The sequence below is a fragment of the Neofelis nebulosa genome, chromosome 10, assembly GCF_028018385.1.
Source record: "Neofelis nebulosa isolate mNeoNeb1 chromosome 10, mNeoNeb1.pri, whole genome shotgun sequence".
Taxonomy (NCBI): Eukaryota; Metazoa; Chordata; class Mammalia; order Carnivora; family Felidae; genus Neofelis; species Neofelis nebulosa.
Genome location: NC_080791.1, coordinates 15,565,469 through 15,584,333, shown reverse-complemented (window position 1 = coordinate 15,584,333; position 18,865 = coordinate 15,565,469). Strand labels below are relative to the sequence as shown.

Sequence of the window (18,865 nt, the reverse complement as noted above, 5' to 3'; positions counted from 1 at the left end):
AGGGCTTTTCATATATAAGCTCGGAGCCTTTGGGAGGGAGATGGGTGGAAAATGTAAGAAGCCTCCAGTTTCATTGTAGCCCCAGTAGCTGGTGGGCCCCAGGTGCCATCGGACCTGAGGACGGTGAGTTCCCTTCCAGCTGTGAGGCTTTTGCAGAGCGTGGGTGACTTCAGTGCCACGGTGCTGGGGGAGGGGAGCGGGGGAGGAGGTAGGTGGAGACACCTGTGCGTGTGCGTGCGTGCATGCTGCAGAGATGACTTAGCCAAGGAGGAGAAGCATCTCCATTATCGCCTGCTATATTCCCAGAGGGCCTGCCTGTGGCAGGTGCTCAGTGAGTGTTAGCTGGAGGAGTGAATGACTGCATGCTGAATATCGTCACGGTCCTTTGCCTTGCCTCCTGACCACATCCCCTTGCATTAGGCTTCCTGTTGGGTCTGTAGCCCCGAGTTCCTACAGTACCTGAGAGCCATAGGGTGCAAATTGCAGGGAAGGGCATAATCATGGTATGATGCGACTAAGCTAAGGAGACAACAGGCCTGCAAACAAAATTTAAATCACATTTATGTGTATCGCCTGCTTTCTCTTGGGCTCAGTCTAGTGTGTCCCAAGGAACCACGCAGCTGTAGGTTACGTTCCCAGCATTGCCATGATACGTTTGGACATCAGGCATCTTCACCGTCTGTCATGTGCTTTTCCTTGTGAGGAAATCCGTGCGTTTGTGCATTCGTTATTCATCACATTTACCGAGCACCTAGGCGTCGGCGGGGCGTGAAGCATACAGAGACGTTTCTGCTCTCTAGAGCTCTTAGTGAAGCGAGCGCTAAATGTGGTGGTATATTCAGTGACAACAGTATGCCCGGGGCACGGAAGAGAGAAGTCAGAGTGAAGCATACTCTCTGCATTTGGCTGGGGAGACTGAGGGCCCCGTGTTGATACGACGTGACCTAGCTGGGTGGTCCGAGAACCCAGGTCTCCTGAGTTGCGGGCCAGCCCAGTGTTCTTTCCACTTGGTGGCTCTGTGGCCTATTCCTCTTTGTGGGCCATCTCCAGACTGACAGCCTTGCCATGGAAACTTGGCTGTGGTCCTGTCCATTAGTCTGAGGGACTGGTGGACACTCCCTCCATGTGAGGGTCCTGTTTCCTTCGCTCCAGTGCGTTGTGCCCTCAGCACCTGTTAGACGACACGTGTCGTCTCTCGGCCCCAGGTTTGAACTGTGGGCTTGGATCTTATGATCTCAAGCTTTGGGAGAGTCTCCCAACCTCATTTTGCATAATTTAATAAATCTCATTTTACTCCTTTTCATTCAGTCCAAAAAATGTGCGTTGAACACACTAGCTGGGCCAAACACCCCTCTGTGACCCCCATGAACGTCTCCATCACAGGTCGGGCAGCAGGGGCCTCTGTGCTGTGCCTCCCATCCTTGGATCCACCTCTGATTCCAGCCGGTTGTCAATGGGCTACAACTCTGTGCCGACACATCTCATCTCCAGTGTCCGTTACACGTCACTTTCTCTCTGCCCTGGCTCCTTGTATTCTGGGGGAGCCCAGACAGCCCCACGCACCAGCAGCTTGAGAGCACAGCACCTCTGGGGGAAGCCTCAACCAGTGCAGGAGCTCAGGACTTCTGGCAATGCTCAGGGGACAATTGGAAGACACTTCTACACTCTTTAAGGAACATTCCAGTGGGATCAAGGCCAGCACAGCCAGCTTGGTAGCATGTCCTTGTTTTGGGTTTTTCTTCTCCTGGTTTCTCACTCTCTTGTTCCCTGTGATCACCTTCCAAAGAAACTACCTTCCCACAGTCCTTGAATCAAGGTTCTGCTTCTGGAGGGACAGTCTAGGCTAAGACCATACTTACACCTTCCATTGCACGTTTCCCCTTAATCATTTGCTTGCTCATTCATTCTGCAAATAGGGATGTCTGCTGTGTGCTCTTAGTTGTGGGACTGCGGGAGTGAGCAAAAGAGAGGAGGTCTCTGTCTTCATAGATCTTTCTCGGGAGAGACAGGCTGTGAGCAAATAAACATAAATAGGCCATATAATTTCAGGTTATAAGTGCTCTGGAGGAGAAAAGCTAGGGGTAGGGAGGGGTGGAAGGGAGATGGGGAGGAAACTTGGATAGGGGTTCAGCAGAGACCTCCCCAAGGAGGCTGTGTTTGAGAAGACACTCGAATAAATGACCTGAGATGGAGATTAGCTAAAAGCAGGATGGGCAAGCGAGAGAGTGCAGGAGGTGGTGTCGGGGAGCTGGCAGATACCAACTCATTTGGACTTTGCCTCTCCTTTGGCCCAAGAGCAAAGGGGAGGGCTTTCCACAGGGCAGTTGTATTTTATAAGGATCATGCTGGCTGCCGTACTAGACTACGCATGTGGTACGAATCCCACCGTCGGAGGCTAAGGCAGCAGGCGTGAAAGCAGAGGGACGGTGAGGGGATGAACTGTGGTCCCGGTGAGACGTGGTAATGGATTGGACCAGGAAGATAGTGTGGGGGTGGGGACCAGTGATTAGACTGACCACATATCTGGAAGGTAGGGCTGATCGGACCTAACTGATGGATTAGATACGGAGTGTGAAGGAGTGACTCCTGGCTTTTGTCCTGAACAACTGGGTGAATGGTGGCATCGTTACTCAGGAGGGGAAGATGGGAAAGATTCAGCGTGTGAGGGAATCCGACCTTCTTTTGTGGACATTACAATTTTGAGGTGCATGCCAGACATCTCCATGGAGCTGCTGAGGAGGTGGGGTTCAGGAGAGAAGTCCTGCTGGGACATTTGGAAGTCATCGGCCTCCAGGTGGCATCTGAAGGCATGGTCTGGGTGACACCATCTACGGGCAGTGGGGGGAAGGGTAGAGTTTAACAGAATAGACATCCAATCATCAAATTCTTTAAAGCAGTGGCCATGGGGCGCCTGGGTGGCTCGGTCGGTTGAGCGTCCGACTTCGGCTCAGGTCACGATCTCACGGTCCGTGGGTTCGAGCCCCGTGTCGGGCTCTGTGCTGACAGCTCAGAGCCTGGGGCCCGTTTCGGATTCTGTGTCTCCCTCTCTCTGTAACCCTACCCCGTTCGTGCTCTGTCTCTCTCTGTCTCAAAAATAAATAAACGTTAAAAAAAAAATTAAAAAAAAAAAAGCAGTGGCCTTTACATTTTAGTGTGCATGGCGGGGGGGGGGGGGGGGTGTCACCTGCACCTCCACCTCCAACACCTGTCACCTGTTTACTAAGCCGGACCCTGGGAATTCACATCCATAAATCCTGGGCCTTGGGGAGAAGCTTAGGAAAAGCACCCTTGGGTGATTCTGATGTGGGTGGTACTTTGGAAAACTGCCCTTGGGTACAGGTAGATGGGAGTGTTAGGCGGTGGAGGGCAAGAAATACCGCCAGGGTCACGGTGACCGGGATCCTGAAGAATGCTTTTCTTCTCTCCAGAGCCATCATGAGGCCTTGACCTCCACCAACCCTTCCTTCCCTGTGTAGGTAGAGGTATATGGGTGCACCCTCTACCCAGGCGTTTGGCAGTCCTGTACTAGTGTGCTCCGGGCCCCCCCCCCCATGTCTGCTCCAGAGCTTATCAGCTCTACTGATCCGCTGATTTACTAAAAACTCTCAGCTGCATCTTTGTCTAAGCAACGATGAGGCGTTGATGAGGCTCCCCTGGGGTCTACGAGATGGATGCCGAGCACACACACGGCTCCTGTCACTCTAAGGGCAAAGGGCTGGTAGCCTGCTTTTCCTCTAGGCGGGGGGTCAATAGGTGAGTGTTTCAGCTGCAGGTTGGCTGCGGGGTGGCGGGGGGGGAGTATGTGGCCATCACCATATCTGTGTCCTCAGTTCCACACCCAGGTGTGGGCTCTCCCATCCAGTGGGGGCAGCATGAGCACAAAGGCCATCACATCTGAATCCCTAGCTCTGAGCCCTCACCGACTGCCAGGCCTGCCTTGCCAATTGCCGGAGGACTTCTTCTTTGGGTGACTTGTCCTAGGGCACCAGAACTCATCCCCCACCGCGCCCCCCCCCATGTCTCCTTCCCATGTGCGTATTTTGCTTTTCTCGTCCATGTTTGATTGGGATCAGTGCCTCTTTCACTGCAGCCTGCCACTGAGTCTTGCCAGTTCTTTCCGCAGAATGCCTTTTGAATCGGTCACCTGCTCTCCATTCCTGCTGTCCCTGTTCAGTATTGTCATTGGATCGGATTGTCATTGAACCCTGTGGTGGACTGAATGTGTCCCTTCCAATTTCACGTGTTGAAGCCCTAACTCCTAATGTGATGGTATTAGGAGGTGGGGCCTCTGGGAGGCTTTTAGGGTTAGATGAGGTCATGAGGGGGAGGACCCCATGGTGGGATAAGTGTCTTTGCGAGAAGAGGAAGAGAGACCAGAGAGCTCGCCTAATGGGAGCACGCACTCGCTCTCTACTCCCTCTCCTCCCCCTCTCTTCCCCCTCTCTTCCCCCTCTCTTTCCCCTCTCCTCCCCCTCTCTTCCCCCTCTCTTCCCCCTCTCTTCCCCCTCTCCTCCCCCTCTCTTCCCCCTCTCCTCCCCCTCTCTTCCCCCTCTCCTCCCCCTCTCCTCCCCCTCTCTTCCCCCCTCTCCTCCCCTCCCACCTCCCCTCCCCTCTTTCTCCCTCTTCCTTTAGTGAGGACAAAGGAGAAGGGGCATCCACAAGCCAGGAAGAGAGCCCTCGCCAAGAACCAAATTGGCTGGCACCTTGATCTTGAACTTACAGCCTCCAGAACTATGAGAAATGTCTGTTATTCAGCCCGTCCCCCAACCCGGGTGTGGTATTTTTCTATGGCAGCCTGAGCAAAAGAAGACAGCTGCCTCTTCCTTCCCCTCCTCTTGCTTCCACCATCCCTTCTTTTTCCATCTTTGTTCCTCTCAGGGCGCCTATCACTGATTGTAATGATGTATCTGTCAGTCTGTTAGCTTGATATTCATCTTCGTAACCAGATGGCTTCCTCCATGAAGCTGCACCCCTTTTGTTCACTGCGGACCAGGGCTGAGCACCATATCCGGCACATAGTAGGTGCTTAAAAATGCTTCTTGAAGAAATGAAATGCTGACTATAAGTGCTTCTGGCCAGGTCTCAGTACATCCTGCCTTGTCCCTTCTGACTCGTGCCATGTGCTTTGGCCAGGGTTATCTTTTTAAAACACTGACCCAACCCTTCCTTGTCAGAGTGTTTATCGGGTCCCCCCCCAACCCTTGTCGAATATTTATGGGAGCCATGCAGACGTATGATGAAGCGGCTAGTGAGGAAAGGTGCTGTGAATCGTTAATAAAAATGCACTTAATTTTAAATTGTGGATTTGCTTTAAAAGAAACCCTGAAACCCAGAAGCACTACAGGAAACGGATGAGTCATGCCTCCTACTACCTGGTGTCCTCTAGGCTGGGGCTTCAGAAAATCTGCCCGAGCTGCCCGAAACACTCCCTCTCTCAGTCGCAAGTGCTCTGTCCCGGTTGGGCGTGGCCCATGGCATCCTTCTCTCCGCCGTTCCCACGTGGGGTTCCTACAGTTTCCACCCAGCGGGGCAGTGTGGGCTCTGCGGCCATGACCACCCTCGCGACCCTGTGACCGTGTGTGTGTTCTGTGATAGTGTGTGCCTTGCAGGTGGGGTGAGGAGGGGTAGAGATCTTCGGGGAAGACAAGGCAGATTCTTTGACATAGCTATTTAGAAAGTTGGGAAAACAGTTCAATAGAATTTCCTGTTCAGTCAACGTGGGTCCATTTTCCCCCGTCTCCTGGGTAAGAGGAAGTTCCGTTAGCTCACAGAAACGCAGAATCACACATTCCTCAGCCTGGAAAAGCCCTTGAGGGAGATTACTCAGTTTAAGAACAAAGAGGGCCTTCTGTTGGGGACTTGAATCCAAATTGCCGAGAAGCCTGTGAGCATCTCGGCACCGACTGTTGGAAGATCGCTGTTTGCCCCACGAGCCCTGGCTGTCCGGGCTGGGCAGGCAGAGAGGAGCTTCAAAGCAGAGGGGACCCAGCACAAACTCCCACTCATGCGTCACAAGGGAAGCAGGCGAGCCCACATCCTGGGACTCCGTTCTTCAAGCTGCTCTGGGTTTGGTCTCTTCCAGCCGAACTGTCCGCGGTTGCTGGTTCCTTTTACTCTCTCAATCTGTGTATTCACCTCTCTGCCGCTCTCCACCCAGCCTGCCTCGGGGGCCTTTTCCTTGGGGCTGGAGCCATCTGCAACATTCGTTTCCAGGAGTAAGTGGCCAAATCCACACTTCTTAGGAATAGGACAGGGAGGCCTCCGGGGCAGAAGTCTGAGCAGCTCCTAAATGGCATGGTATTAGTCAAGTTCTCTGAAGACGATAGGATCAGCACTTCCCCAGAATGGCTGCTTTTCTCAGAGTGGAATGGGGAGAAGCGTCACTGGAGATAACCCAGGGGAAAGGAGATGAGGTGTCCCCATTCACCTCCTCGAGGATCCAGGCTGTGACAAAGGGCAAAGTGCACCAGAGACCCTGGCCCTGACCCTGAGTTTGCTCCATCTGCCGGGCTGAGCCTGGGGAGAGAGTCAAACCCACGTGTGGCTTTTCGTGGAAAGAGAAGGTTGCTTTCAGAATCAAATGCAGATGGCTTCCGCACTTATGAGAAGCACCCGTGGGTCACACCTCCAGGTCGAGGGGGTCAGGTGGCGGGGCTCCAGGAAGGTCTGCTCTCTTTTCCAAGCGGTCAGAATCCACACTCAAAACATTGCCTTGGGGGCACCGGGGTGGCTCAGTCGGTTGAGCGTCTGACTTCAGCTCAGGTCACGATCTCATGGTTTTTGAGTTCGAGCCCCCGCGTCGGGCTCTCTGCTATCCGGGCAGAGCCCGCTTCGGATCCCCTGACCCCTCTCTCTGCCCCTGCCCCCACCCCCATGCTCTCTCAAAAAGAGCAAACAAACAAAAACAAAAAACCTTTGTCTTCTACGTTTCCCTTTCGGCTTTCCAAAGGAATGTTTCTTTCACTTACATACAGTGTCATGATCTCTTACATTACATACCCATTACGTCATGTTAGCACGAGGGCTCAGACCTGTGTCCCATTTGAGCCTAAGTCTTCGTCCCTGCTAAAGCGACATCACACATTTTGTTCCTTATCAACCTCCATGAGCACCCCACCAGCCTTGAGTCTCCCACCAGCCACCGTGTCATCAGAAATTTGACTGGTTTCACCAGGTTCCTGGGGTCCTGACAATTTATTGAAATAAAAAAAACATACACCACTGACGTACAGAGCTTTTCTTTTAAGACCCGTTCATACCCACCCCCTCGGTGGAAACTCACGTCCCTGTGAAGGAAACGCACCAGGCATGGTTTTCTAGATTTGCAGATGAGGAATCCGAGGCGCTTCAGTTTACAGATGAGGAAATGCTACGCACAGTGGGGTCAGAACTGGAACCAGGGGGGTCAGAACGGGGTTCTTGAAATACCCAGAATTCTTTCATGGTACGGTGCTCTCTCTTCAATAAATAAGGGAACGAGATAAATAAATAAACCTTCCGAGGGAACCCTGAGGAGCTCCTCAAGCTTCAGTGTGCAGAGGGAGTCATCAGATACCTGAGAACCTCTTGGTAGAGTGTAGGGGGGGAGCAGGGGCGGTTCTGGCTGGATTCTCTGAGCCGCTGTGTCTATTCTTGGAATGCCACAGAAAGATGTAGGGCCGAGTGGTGACTCTTCGGGGGCGGCTGTCAGGCCTGTCACCCCTCCCAGCTTCCTTGCCCATAGACTGTAAACTGGCTTTGAAGACAGAATCTTAACCCCGAGTGTAGGGACGCAGGGCCCACAGCCGCCCCCTTTCTGGGCCCAGGTTCTCTGATGGTTCTCTCAGCGCGACACCGTGGACTTTTGCTAAATCTGTTAGTCCTCAGCGTGAGAAGGAAGCTGGTTCTCTGCAGACGTGGGTTCTACGGTCTGCTTCTTCCCAGCCCAGGCTCACACCGGGCCGGAGTCACCCCCGAGGCCAGCTTGGTTAACGTCCAGCGGGGAGGGGCCCCCTGGAGACTGAGTCCTTATTCCAACTGGGGCTGGCCCCAGCGCACACAGCTGAACCCTGAGAGAGCAGTGACATGTCCTGTGGGTCTGGAGCTGGATGTTAGCAGTAAACCCAAGTGCAGGTCCCAACCCGGACCCTCTGGGGCAGGCGAGCTGGTGCCCAAGTCCACAGACAACCTGGAGGGCTGAGTTTTGACCAGTGACCGGTACAAATAGCCACGGCTTCTCCAGTGCTGTCAGCAAGATGGTGGAGGCCACAGGGTGGGGTAGTGAGTGGCTTGGACACGGGGGCTTCGTCCCCTTGTGGCTCCATAATGGTGGTTGGTAGACTGGCTGACCAGGGCAGATTCATCTGAAGATCTTCTGTGACAAGCTCCCTGCCTGGGAGGACTGCCAGTCTGGAAGATTCTCCGTGTGACCATCCTAGAGACCACACCTGATCTCCGGGTCCTCCTGTTTCCTCCTAGAAATGACCCTGCAGGGAGGCTCTGAAGCCCCCACCCTCCCAGCACTGCATCCTGCTGGAGGCCCTGGCACATGGTTAGCTTGAGAGAGAGGGCTGGGTCTGAACCGACTTCAGCTTGGTGCCCTCACCACCATAGCTGGCCTCACCACATTTCCAGAAAACCCTATGATTCCCCCGAGCAAAGACTCTTTTACAGTATAGGAAGAGCCCCTAGAAGGGAGGAGATCTCCACCCTGCCCTTCCTGGTCCTGCCAGAGTCTCTGGGGCCCTGTCTGCATAACCGGCCAGTGCCATCTGGATACCCTGCAATAGTATAACGAGATAGCCTCTTTCTGCCCTGGGCACCTCAGGCAGCCCTGCTGGGCCTGGCGAGGGCTGGACCTCCGGAACTTGCAGAAGAGTGCTCACACTGGCCTCATGAGTCACTTCTAACCCCTGCGGCCCCTCCTCCTCGTCCAGGAAGGGCACGGCTGACATCAAAAGCAGCCCCTTAGCCTGAGTCACTCATTCGAGTGCAGGCTGGAGATCAGAGGCAGAGTGACCAGGTTTGAGTCAAAGCGGTCCAGGAGACCACCTGGGGCTGCCATACAGTCCAGAGGGGCCAGGTCACGGGCCAAGTTGCAGTCAGATGCTCCTAGGTCCCTGGAGCTGGTCAAACCCAGAAGTGACCACTCCTCAGTTGGCCGACTCCACTGTCCGGTTGGGGTCCCTGATGCAGGGCGAGTCGTTCCTGGGTCCTGTTTCAAATAGCCCTTGGCCAGGGCCAGCGGGGGCCAGCCTGCCTCGGCATCCAGGCATGTCCTGAACTTGGGGCCGAGGCCATCTGTCGAGGCGGGCTCTTCCTCCAGGCAGCCTGCCGTGGTTGCTCTCTCCTGTGTGCATCTGGTCTGCTTTAGGTAGCCCCGGAATGCCACTGAGGCTGGGTCTTCCTCCCCAGGCACCTCAGGCCCTGGGGGATTGACACGGCCCAAGTCTGAGACCCCCTGCACATCCCCAGGCTGCCCTTCTGAGTTTTGGGCTAGACCGAGGCCGCTGTCGTCCTGGCCCTGGCTGCTCTTCCTCACCCGCTGCTCCCAGTGGGGTCCGGTGCCAGTACTCGGGCTGGGCTCCTGCAAGCAGATCCCGCTGTCTGTGCTGTTGTTGCTGCCACCGCTGCGGCTGCTCTCCGGCTCCCGGGGCGCCCCCTTTCCCACAGTCCCCGCCGCCTGGGGGTGGGGGACCGGCAGGAGGAACTGGGACCCCTCATTCTGCAGGGATGACTTCGCACTGCCAAAGCCGCTGTCCGTGCTGCCGTGCAGTTCCGAGTTCTTCAGCTCCGGGGACACTTTGGGGAAGGCCCCCTCGTCAAGGGGATGGATGGTGTCCTGGGGCTCTGGGCAGGGGAGCTGGAGGACCAAGTTGAACGGATGGGGCTTCCCGAAGACCTGGAGGGGAGAGGGCAGAGTGAGAAAAACAAGGGTCACCTGCAGCAACCCACTCCAGCGTTGCAAGTGAGGCCCCGGGTCCGGGAGGTGAGCCCAGGGAGGCTCCGCTGTAACCGAGGGGTCCCTGTGTTTTTTGTTGTCATTTCAGAACCGACCTTTCCTCTTAATGCAATTCTCAGTTTGGTTCAGGCCTGTGTGCTCACAGCCCGGGTGGAAAGGCAGGTGGGATGGGAGCCTGCAGGGAGCGGAGAATGTTCTTGGCTCCCTCGGCACTGCTTTCCACACCTGAGAGCAGGCCGGATTCCTTTAGATACATCTAGAAGTGAGTGCCAAGCTTTTTTTTGACGATGGCCCAAAATAGGGAATGTGTTACATGGTAACCCACCTACAAATAGCCCGTAAGTCTGTAACTCACGTTTAAATAACTGTCACTTAACCCCTCTCCCCCTTGCTGTTCTGTCTCGGTCACACTGGGGTTCTTTCTGCCCTGGAACGCATCAGCTCAGTGCTCCCAGGGCCTTTGCACATGCCATGCCCTGTGGTCGGAACACTCTTCTCTCAGCCCTTTCTACGGCTGTGTCCTCCTTGACACTCAGGTCTCAGCTCAGCTCAGCTCTCCCCAGAGAGGCCTTCCCGATCATCCTGGCTAAAGCAGTGCTCCACACGGTCTCTGCATTAACCTAGTTTTTAAAAGAATTTTAAGTGTATTCATTTTGAGAGACAGCGAGAGGGGGAGGGGCAGAGAGAGAGAGAGGGAGAGAGAGAATCCCAAGCAGGCTCCACATAGTGTGGAGCCTGATGCAGGGTTCGAACTCATGAAATGTGAGATCATGACCTGAGTCGAAACCAAGAGTCAGACTCTTGACCGACTGCGCCACCCAGGCGCCCCAGCATTAACCTAGTTTACTTCTTTCTAGTACTTGGTTCCTGGAATTATTTTTTAGTTTATTTTCCGCCCCCTACCAAGACCCACGATACAAACTCCCCACACCCAGCAGAATACAAGCACCTTGAGGGCAGGACCTGCCTAGTTTTGTTTGCCACAATGTTCCTGGCGCTTAAGCTGAGCTGGCACATACTGGGCACTCATAAGGTTTGCTGACTGACTGACGGACTCACTGTTGCACATCTGCCCTAATTCCCTTTGTAAGTTTTGACTCCAGTGCAACCCTTACTGGTTGAGTTCCTACTGCTATCCTATAGGTTGGCGATGAAGGACAGCTGTTTCTAGAACCAGACTCCATGGCCCAAATCCCAGCTCTGCCTTTGCCAGCCGTGTCACCTTGGCTCAATTATTTGTCCTCTCTGTGCTTTCGTGTCTTGCCTGTAAGATGGCAATAAGGACAGTACCTGTCTAGCCATGTTGCAGTTAATGGCATGGAGAATGCTTTGAACCGTGCCTGGTACATAGAAGGCACTCGGTGAATGTTCGGTGAATCGAATTTTATGCTCCCATCTCTAAGGAAGTGTTGTTTCTCCATTTCCTAGAGGAGGAAATGGAACCTCAGAGAAGTTAAATGACATGCCCAAAGTCACAGCAGCAAAGAACAAACCTGGGATTTGTACTCTGCTGGCCTGATTTGAAATCCCCATTTGTCCAAAGATCAGATCAAAACAGCTAATGAGTGGGACTAAGCAAGTGAGTGTGAAGGTGCTAGAAGGTGCCAGAAGTTATTGGTAGAGTTCGTAATGGCCATGATCATTTGATGAAGGGAACTGGGTTGCCTTTATCTTGAGGAGGCAAAAATTCTCAAGGAGAGCTCAATTCTGTGATCCAGATGTCACAGAGGAGCAAAACCCCAGAGGTTGCTTGTCCTCTCCTTTGGCATTTTGGATCTGTGTCGATTTCACTGGGTCGCATTAGAGTGAAAAGAATATATATACGTCCGCTGCCCCAACAGGCTGTGATCAAGCCCCTTGGGACCAGGGTTTGTTCATCTCTTCCTGGACGCTCATCCTGATGCCCAACTAGGAATCCCCGCTGCAGTTACCAGGACCACTCCTCCCCCACCCCTCTGCTTTGCGGTTCTCCAGCCCGAAGGGCAGCCGCCATGAGGCACTCACCTCTCAACCTCCCCCATCCCAGCCCCAGGCCCTGCGTATGGGATATGCTCCAAGTACGTGTTAAACAGGCCAGTGTATACACGTTTATAGAACTGAATCTCCCCAGCGTACAGAGAAGGAGCCATGAGTTACATACTTCAGTTAGACACAAGGGAGAAAGAACTTTTTAGTCTCCTAAGGTACCCAGGGCACAGGAACACGGTCCTCTGCTTCCTGGACAAGGCTCTAAGTAGGGCAGGCAGTCGCTTCTCTCCCTGCCTCCCCACTTCCTGGAGTTCTTACTCAAAATCATTCCAGAGGACCTGTGTCCCTCTTCTTATTTTTCCCAGAAATCCTGGGATCCCTCTGAGTGGGGGGATACCCTTCCAGCTGTGGCCTTTCCTAGGGCCCCTGGCTCCCTGATGGGGCCGGTCCTCCCCAGCACAGCCCACGGCTATCGCAGTGATGGCGGCTGGGGGGATGTGGCCGCAAGCTCTGGAGCAGCCTGAATCCCAGGCGGGACGGGCGGGACAGTTTGGAGATGCTGGCTTACTCGCACAGGTGCAGCCGTTGCACGAGACGCTCTGGAAGAGGGTCAGAGACCCTGGCCATGACCTCCTCGGCATTACCACCCGCTCTGCTCTCTGCCACTCTGGTGGCAGCACTAGGTGGGTGCTTCTAGGCCTGAGTCCTTCCTCTTCCGGAGCACTCGTCGTCACCAGCCGGTAGGTGGGGGGAAAGACTGGGCTTCGGCCTGACTCTTCCTGGCCCTGTGACCCCTGTGCGTGGAACAGTCACTCTATGCCTCCCCATAGGGGAAGATAAAATGAGGATAATACCCGCCTCAGAGGTACTAATGCACAGGGGCTGATCCATGGCCGATGATAGTAAATAGTAACAAAAACACTTTGGGGGTTGGGACTACTCAGTATGGATCTTATCGGGGCTATTAGAAGATAATGTTCTCAGCACTTGGCTCTGCATGTAAGCCCTGCCTCTGTCCCTGTGGTCCCTGAGGAAGGTGCCTGCTGATAACGTCAGGGCTGAGGGAACGGACCGTCTGGGGGGAGCCCGCTGCCTCCTGGAGCCCTGGTGCGGCTAGGGAGGATGGGATAGTGGCCCCTCCTGGAGACTCACCAGGACGGTAGGCAGCTTCCTCTGGCGTCGCACGTACAGCTGGAGGGCCAGGCAGTAGGCCAGGGCTCCGCAGAGCAGCAGGACGAAGGTGAAGAAGATGATGAGGTTGGTCACGGTGAAATCTGTAGGCCCAGAGAGATGTGTTTGTGGCCCGGCAGTTGTGGGACGTTGGAGGGGTGGCTCCCGGGAGCCACCGAGTGCGGGGCCCAGGTGATCCCCCAGGCTTCCTCTAGGCTATACAGCTAGATGTTTCTGGATTCTTGAGAATCCCTGCCTGGCCTTCCACCCTCCGTCCTGAAGGATTCCCTCACTAGGCACACTGACTGGGCTTCCGGCTTTGCGCTCGATTCACGCTACGGCACGTGGAATGGTGGGGCAGGGTGGTACAGCGGGTGAGAATGGAGGCTTTGGGAGCAGCCAGACCTGGGCTCAAGTCCCAGCTCCAGCACTCACTAGCCGTGAGGGTATGGACAAATTACACAGCCTCTCTGAGCCTCCGTTTCCCCACATAAGATGCCTGTGAAGGACACAGCACCTGCGGAGAGCCTGGCTTCAGCGGCTGTGGCAGGGGGCAGCTCGGTTCGGCTTCCTCGGAGGGGGGAGGCAGGGTTAGAAGGCCCTCTGTGCCCAGCTCCAAGGAAGGACGGCTGAGGAATGTAACAAACGGGAAAGACCATAGGTGGCGGAGGTAGGCTGGGGGGGGGGTGGGTTCTTGGGAAGCACGGCTGTGTTCAAGAGTGGAAGCCGAAGCAAGAGGCCTGGCTTTGCCACCATGTCCTAGAAAGTTGTTTATACCCACAGAGCCTCAGTTCCCGCGTCTCTAAAATGGGGACAGTAGGAGCTCACCCACAGGGCTGTGGGGAGGCGCGCCCATGGCATCGGCAGCCCTCAACCGATGCTTTTCTGGTTGTGTGAGGCCCTTCCTGCGTCCCTCCCCGCCCGGACAGCAGCCCTGGCCGCAGACTCACACTGTCGGGTAAGCACAATGCACTCTTCCTTGGACCACAGCCCCCTGTTCACTCGGGAGGCCACAGATGGCTTCACCTTGACACAGAATTCTCCCAGTTCTCCAGGAGGTGAGAGGCTGAAGGTTTCACGGTTTATCTTCTGCTTTATGAACTGAAACGAAAGCAACACAGCCATAAACAGAATATCCCTGGCTCATGGGCTGCGGGAGCCGAGAGCTGGGGAGCCGTCAGAGATGCTCCAGGCCGACCTTTCTTCAGTGTCCTTTCTCAAACATCACAAACCCGCTATCATCAATGGAGCCCAAGATCTCTGTGACTACCATGATTTATCTCGTACTAAAAGAGAAGTGGAACATTTTACGGGACACTGAGGACCTTTCTAGAAGGGGCTGGAATCAAATGGTGGAAAGAGCCTCCCCTTTCCTGGCAGATTCCAGACATCCCACATACGGGGTATCCATGGGCAATCACATAGCCTCTCGGAGCCTCATTTCCCCACTTTCAAAAGGGAGTAAAACGTCCACCTGCAAGGGTGTCGGAACTAACAGCTATCGGATGTGTGGCATGGTGCCTGGTGCTAGCAGGCAGGGTCCTCCCTGCCACCTGGCAAGTGCATCTTAACCGAGGGCTTCTCAACTCCCTTCCCCGCCCCATGACCGCCCTCCACTCTGCCAGCAAAGTCCCCCACGGGTGCACAAAAGGTCCCGCCGGCCCGGGGTGACAGGGAGGCCCAGGGAGCCCAGGGGCTGCGGCCCCGGGGAAGTCCATACCGTAGAGTTCCCCGGCACCTTGCGCAGCTTAATCTCATACTCTCGGAAGTGTCGGAAGATGCTTTCGTAAGTGTCGCCCGTAGGGGCGATCCTGGGCCTGGGGAGCTGGATCCGCCCGAGGATGATGCCGTTGTCCACCTCTAGCTTCACGCTAACCATCAGAGTCACTGAGCGGGGAGGCAAAATCATGAGGCCGGCGGGCTGGGGAGGGCCTGGGTGCCCCACCCGTGCTTGGCCTCTGGAGTCCAGCGTTACCCACCCTAAAACCTGGGCCACTGGTTTGCAACCCAGCAGAACATCAGGACTTCCTGGGGGCTACCTTAAAAATATAGATGCCCCAGGCCCACTCAAGACACAGTGAATCTGAAGTTTTGAAACTGGGCCCTGGAAACATTTATTTTAAACACGCTGCCCGGGTAATATTTCTGCAGCCAGCTGAACACTGGCCTGCGGGCCGGCATTTGGGAGCCAGTGACCTCAAAGACCGTTGGTCCTGGCTCTGAATTTTGGAGAGTGGGCTCACCACACACATAGAGTGTATGGTCAGTTCCAATTTGCAGAATAGAAGAATCCCATCAAGTTTGGGGCTTACCCTTTGACCTCTAGAAAGAGAGACCCCCAACTCTTCATCAGCATCTCCCTGCCTCAAAGCCTCACACCCTGACCCCTGGGAATTCAGCCTGAAGCAGGTGAGGACTAGACCTAATTCTGCCTACTGTTTGCTGCCCCATGCTGAGAGCTTATGGATTCACTTCCTCTTCCAGAACTCTATAAGTACACAGGTCTGGCCCTTGTGACTCAGCTGCTCCAACTCGCCCCGAGACTTCTCTTCTGTGGGATAAACAACTCCAGTTCCCTTTTAAATCTTGAACAACTTGGCTATTTTCATCTAAATCTTCCCAAAAGTCCTGACTAGTTGTTTGGGCAACGCGGTGCCCGGCCAGGAAGCCTGGCTGGATGGCAAGCTATGGGAGCAGAGTAGAGTTCTAGACTAGAGTTTCTGGCAGGAAGGGACCCCCAAAGCCATATTCCAGGTCCAGGGGAGTTTTGAAAAGCACCTTCATCCAGGGAGAAGCGGGTGTTGGTGTTGGTCCAGTTGGAGTACCGGTTTCCAGCCATTGCCCGGACTCTGGCTTTGTAGCTATTGTCGTGGTACAGGTCCAGGGTCATAATAGTGAGATCACAGGACAGCACCAGGGTCTGGTTACAGCTGGGGGTGGACTCCCAGGAGTCTCTTCCATACCTGGGGAGATATCCGGATCAGAGCATCAGTAGGGAAATTTGTGCTCAAACCTACCTCCTTTAAGAGGAAAGCAAGGGGCCCGGGGAGAGAGCTCAACGATGGTCCAGCCCTCAGGGCATTTTCTCTGGCCCAGGGCCAGATTCTAACTGCAAGAATCTCTCTCTCGGTTCTGGAACCGCATACCAACTTCTCTTAGATTGGAACATCTAACGGACATCCCCTTCCTCCAGGAAGACTTGCTACCTACTGCCACACGGCCTCATTTCTCCTTTCTCCCGACTACGTTTGCAGTCCTTTGGGCTTTTACTTGTTTTCCGACCATATTATGGATGCACTTCCTGTTTTTCCAGTAAGATGGAAAAAACCTTGAGGGTAAAGGCAACACCTTGGCCTTTTCACCCCAGAGCTCCCAGCGCACTGCTCAACGCACGAGACTCAAGTCAGTACTCGTCAACTGATGGATATGCACCAGGGTCCTTCCTGGAGTCACTTCGATGACAAGACCGATTTATCTTCCCGTGCCAGGAAAGTGCAAGGGGATGGCTCCACCCCCTCCCGCACCCACCTCTCTCCTTTCTCCATCTCCCCTTTCCATACCTCAGAAGCTCCACTTCATAGTAGGTGCCTTCTGACTGATTCGGGATGGGCGTCCAGTGGAGGATATGGGAGAAAAATTCTGCTTCAAACCACACAGATGGAGGGCTGGGAAGTTCTGTTCCTGGGGCAAAGGGTGTGGATATCAGAGTTGGTGGAGCCCGCCTCCCGGGGATAATGAGGCTGACGGTGGCCATCAATCTCACAGCCTCCATTTATTGAGTCCTTTGAGCTGAGCACTCTGCTAAGTACTTTTTCTATGTTGTGTCAGTTCATTATCCCAGCAGCCCTCCAGGGTAGGCATCTAGTACTCCAATTTTACGGAAAGGTTAGGTGACTTGCCCAAGGCCAATGGAGTGAGTGAGGGTCAGGGTGAATCCAGATGGGTCTGGCTCCAGCCCCAGGCCTCCTCTCTGCAGTTCTTGGGGGTACACAGATGTCCTGCTTGTTGGCATCTGTTTCTCTTCACAGCTCTCCTGGGCAGTCCCAAGCTGAGTGCTTGCCCCATTCCCCCGCTTCTAGAAGGGCTTTAGGCTGGCTGACAGAACGAAGCAGTTTTGGTTCTACACAGGGCTGACGGCATTTCCACCCAGAGCCGGCACCCTTGGCTCCACGGCGAGATACTCAACGCCACAGCCGAACTCCCATCTTCCGCCCTTTGCTCCTCCCATTCACCAGGGGGAAACTCCAACTTCAGGAGGCCTCAAATGAACTTGCCAGGGTGACTTGGGCAAATGACTTCACCAGACCTCTCGTTTGTAAGAATGTAATAAATACACCTATGCTGAGAGTCTTGCCACTCAAGGGCAATGAGGTAGGTCAAGGCTAATACCCAGTCAATCCCTCTTCTCTCCTCCTTGATCCCTTAATGTCTCTCAGTCTGCCAGCCACTCTCCCAGGCTTCCTAGAGTTGTCATTCGCACAGAGTATATTTCCCCTGTCCCTTTCTCTCTCTCTTTCTTTCTTTCTTTCTTTCTTTCTTTCTTTCTTTCTTTCTTTCTTTCTTTCTTTCTTTCTTTCTTTCTCCCTCTCTCTCCCTTCCTTCCTTCCTTCCTTCCTTCCTTCCTTCCTTCCTTCCTTCCTTCCTTCCTTCCTTCCTTCCTTCCTTCCTTCCTTCCTTCCTTTCTTACAATGTCTTTGATCCTCAAGGCTGTGTTTCGATTTCAGAACATTGGATGGAAAGTGAAAAATGCAGCGGGTCTCTGTGGTGTTTGGGCTGCGTGTCCCCGACTCAGCTCTCGATCATGTGAACGGCTGACTGCATGTTTTACTTTGTATTTTGGTGTAGACGCGGTTTCAGTCCCTGCTCTCCCTGCCGCCACCTCGCTGCCCTTTCATTCTCTCTCCAGGCTCGTCTAGGCTCCCCTGCAGAAACTTTCCAGGATAGCTGGCTGGGTTAGAAGACTGAGCTAAGGGGTAGGAGGAGGTAGGGGGAGGCAGGTGGCAGTGGGAGCACGTTAGGGGCTAAAGAAGAAGCAGGGGATGATCAGATGGAGCCACAGGTGATAGTGAGGGGAAAGAGCTGGGATGAGCCAGGGCATGGCACGGGGGAAGAAACAGGTTAAGTGGACCTCTAAGGGAAGGTGGAGTCAGATGGGGAATCAAAGTCATTCCCCAGGGGGGGAAGCAGTCTTAGCTGGCCGAGAACAACAACAAAAAAGGCCAAGGCTAAATTTCTGATCGGCCTGGAAGTGGATGGACAATAAGCCGGGCGCGGGGGTGTTAACTGACTTCTCTATCCACCCCCTTACCCCCCATCAATTTAATGCTCTTATCCTTCCACAACGGGGAGCCTAAGACTCAGGCTTGCCGGAATGAGGGAGCTTCCGGGGGGGGGGGGGGTGTTGGACAATGGACTCCCCTCTCCCCAGAGGGACAGCCAGACGGGGTTCCCCGTGGAGCGCACAACTTTAATGTAGGGGCGACGAAAGGCGGGGGTCGCGTGTGGACACGCACACAGCCCAGCCGGGCGAGCGCGGAGCGGGCAGGGGAGGGCCGGGCTGCGATCCTTACCGTGCGCGCCGGAGCAGAGGCGCAGGCTGAGGAGCACCGCCAGCGGCACTACCAGGCGCGGCAGCATCCTGGGCGCGCCGCATCCTCCGGGGGCCGGAGCCGGGCTGCGCGCGTCCAGCCGCGACTCCGCGGCTCTGCCTCTGAGCGCTCGGGCCGGCGGGCTGCCCCGCCCGCACTCCGCCGGGCTGCGTCAGAGGGGCGGGGCCCCGAGACGCCC

At 54.9% G+C, this 18,865-nt stretch overlaps 1 protein-coding gene across 2 annotated transcripts; it reads right to left on the bottom strand.

The window, feature by feature from the left end:
- Positions 1-7,175: 7,175 nt before the first annotated feature.
- On the bottom strand, positions 7,176-18,809 carry IL10RA (interleukin 10 receptor subunit alpha). Of its 2 annotated transcripts, none has more exons than XM_058686876.1 (7): positions 18,649-18,809; positions 16,639-16,759; positions 15,857-16,041; positions 14,799-14,965; positions 14,029-14,179; positions 13,061-13,182; positions 7,176-9,880 (listed from the first exon to the last, which is right to left on the bottom strand). In XM_058686876.1, the coding sequence occupies exons 1-7, from the start codon at positions 18,713-18,715 to the stop codon at positions 8,957-8,959; spliced, it is 1,737 nt and encodes a 578-aa protein (XP_058542859.1). In that variant the 5' UTR covers positions 18,716-18,809; the 3' UTR covers positions 7,176-8,956. The 2 variants fall into 2 exon arrangements, with proteins under 2 accessions (XP_058542859.1, XP_058542861.1); XM_058686878.1 differs by having other exon boundaries at positions 16,639-16,753.
- Between the last annotated feature and the right edge of the window lie 56 nt (positions 18,810-18,865).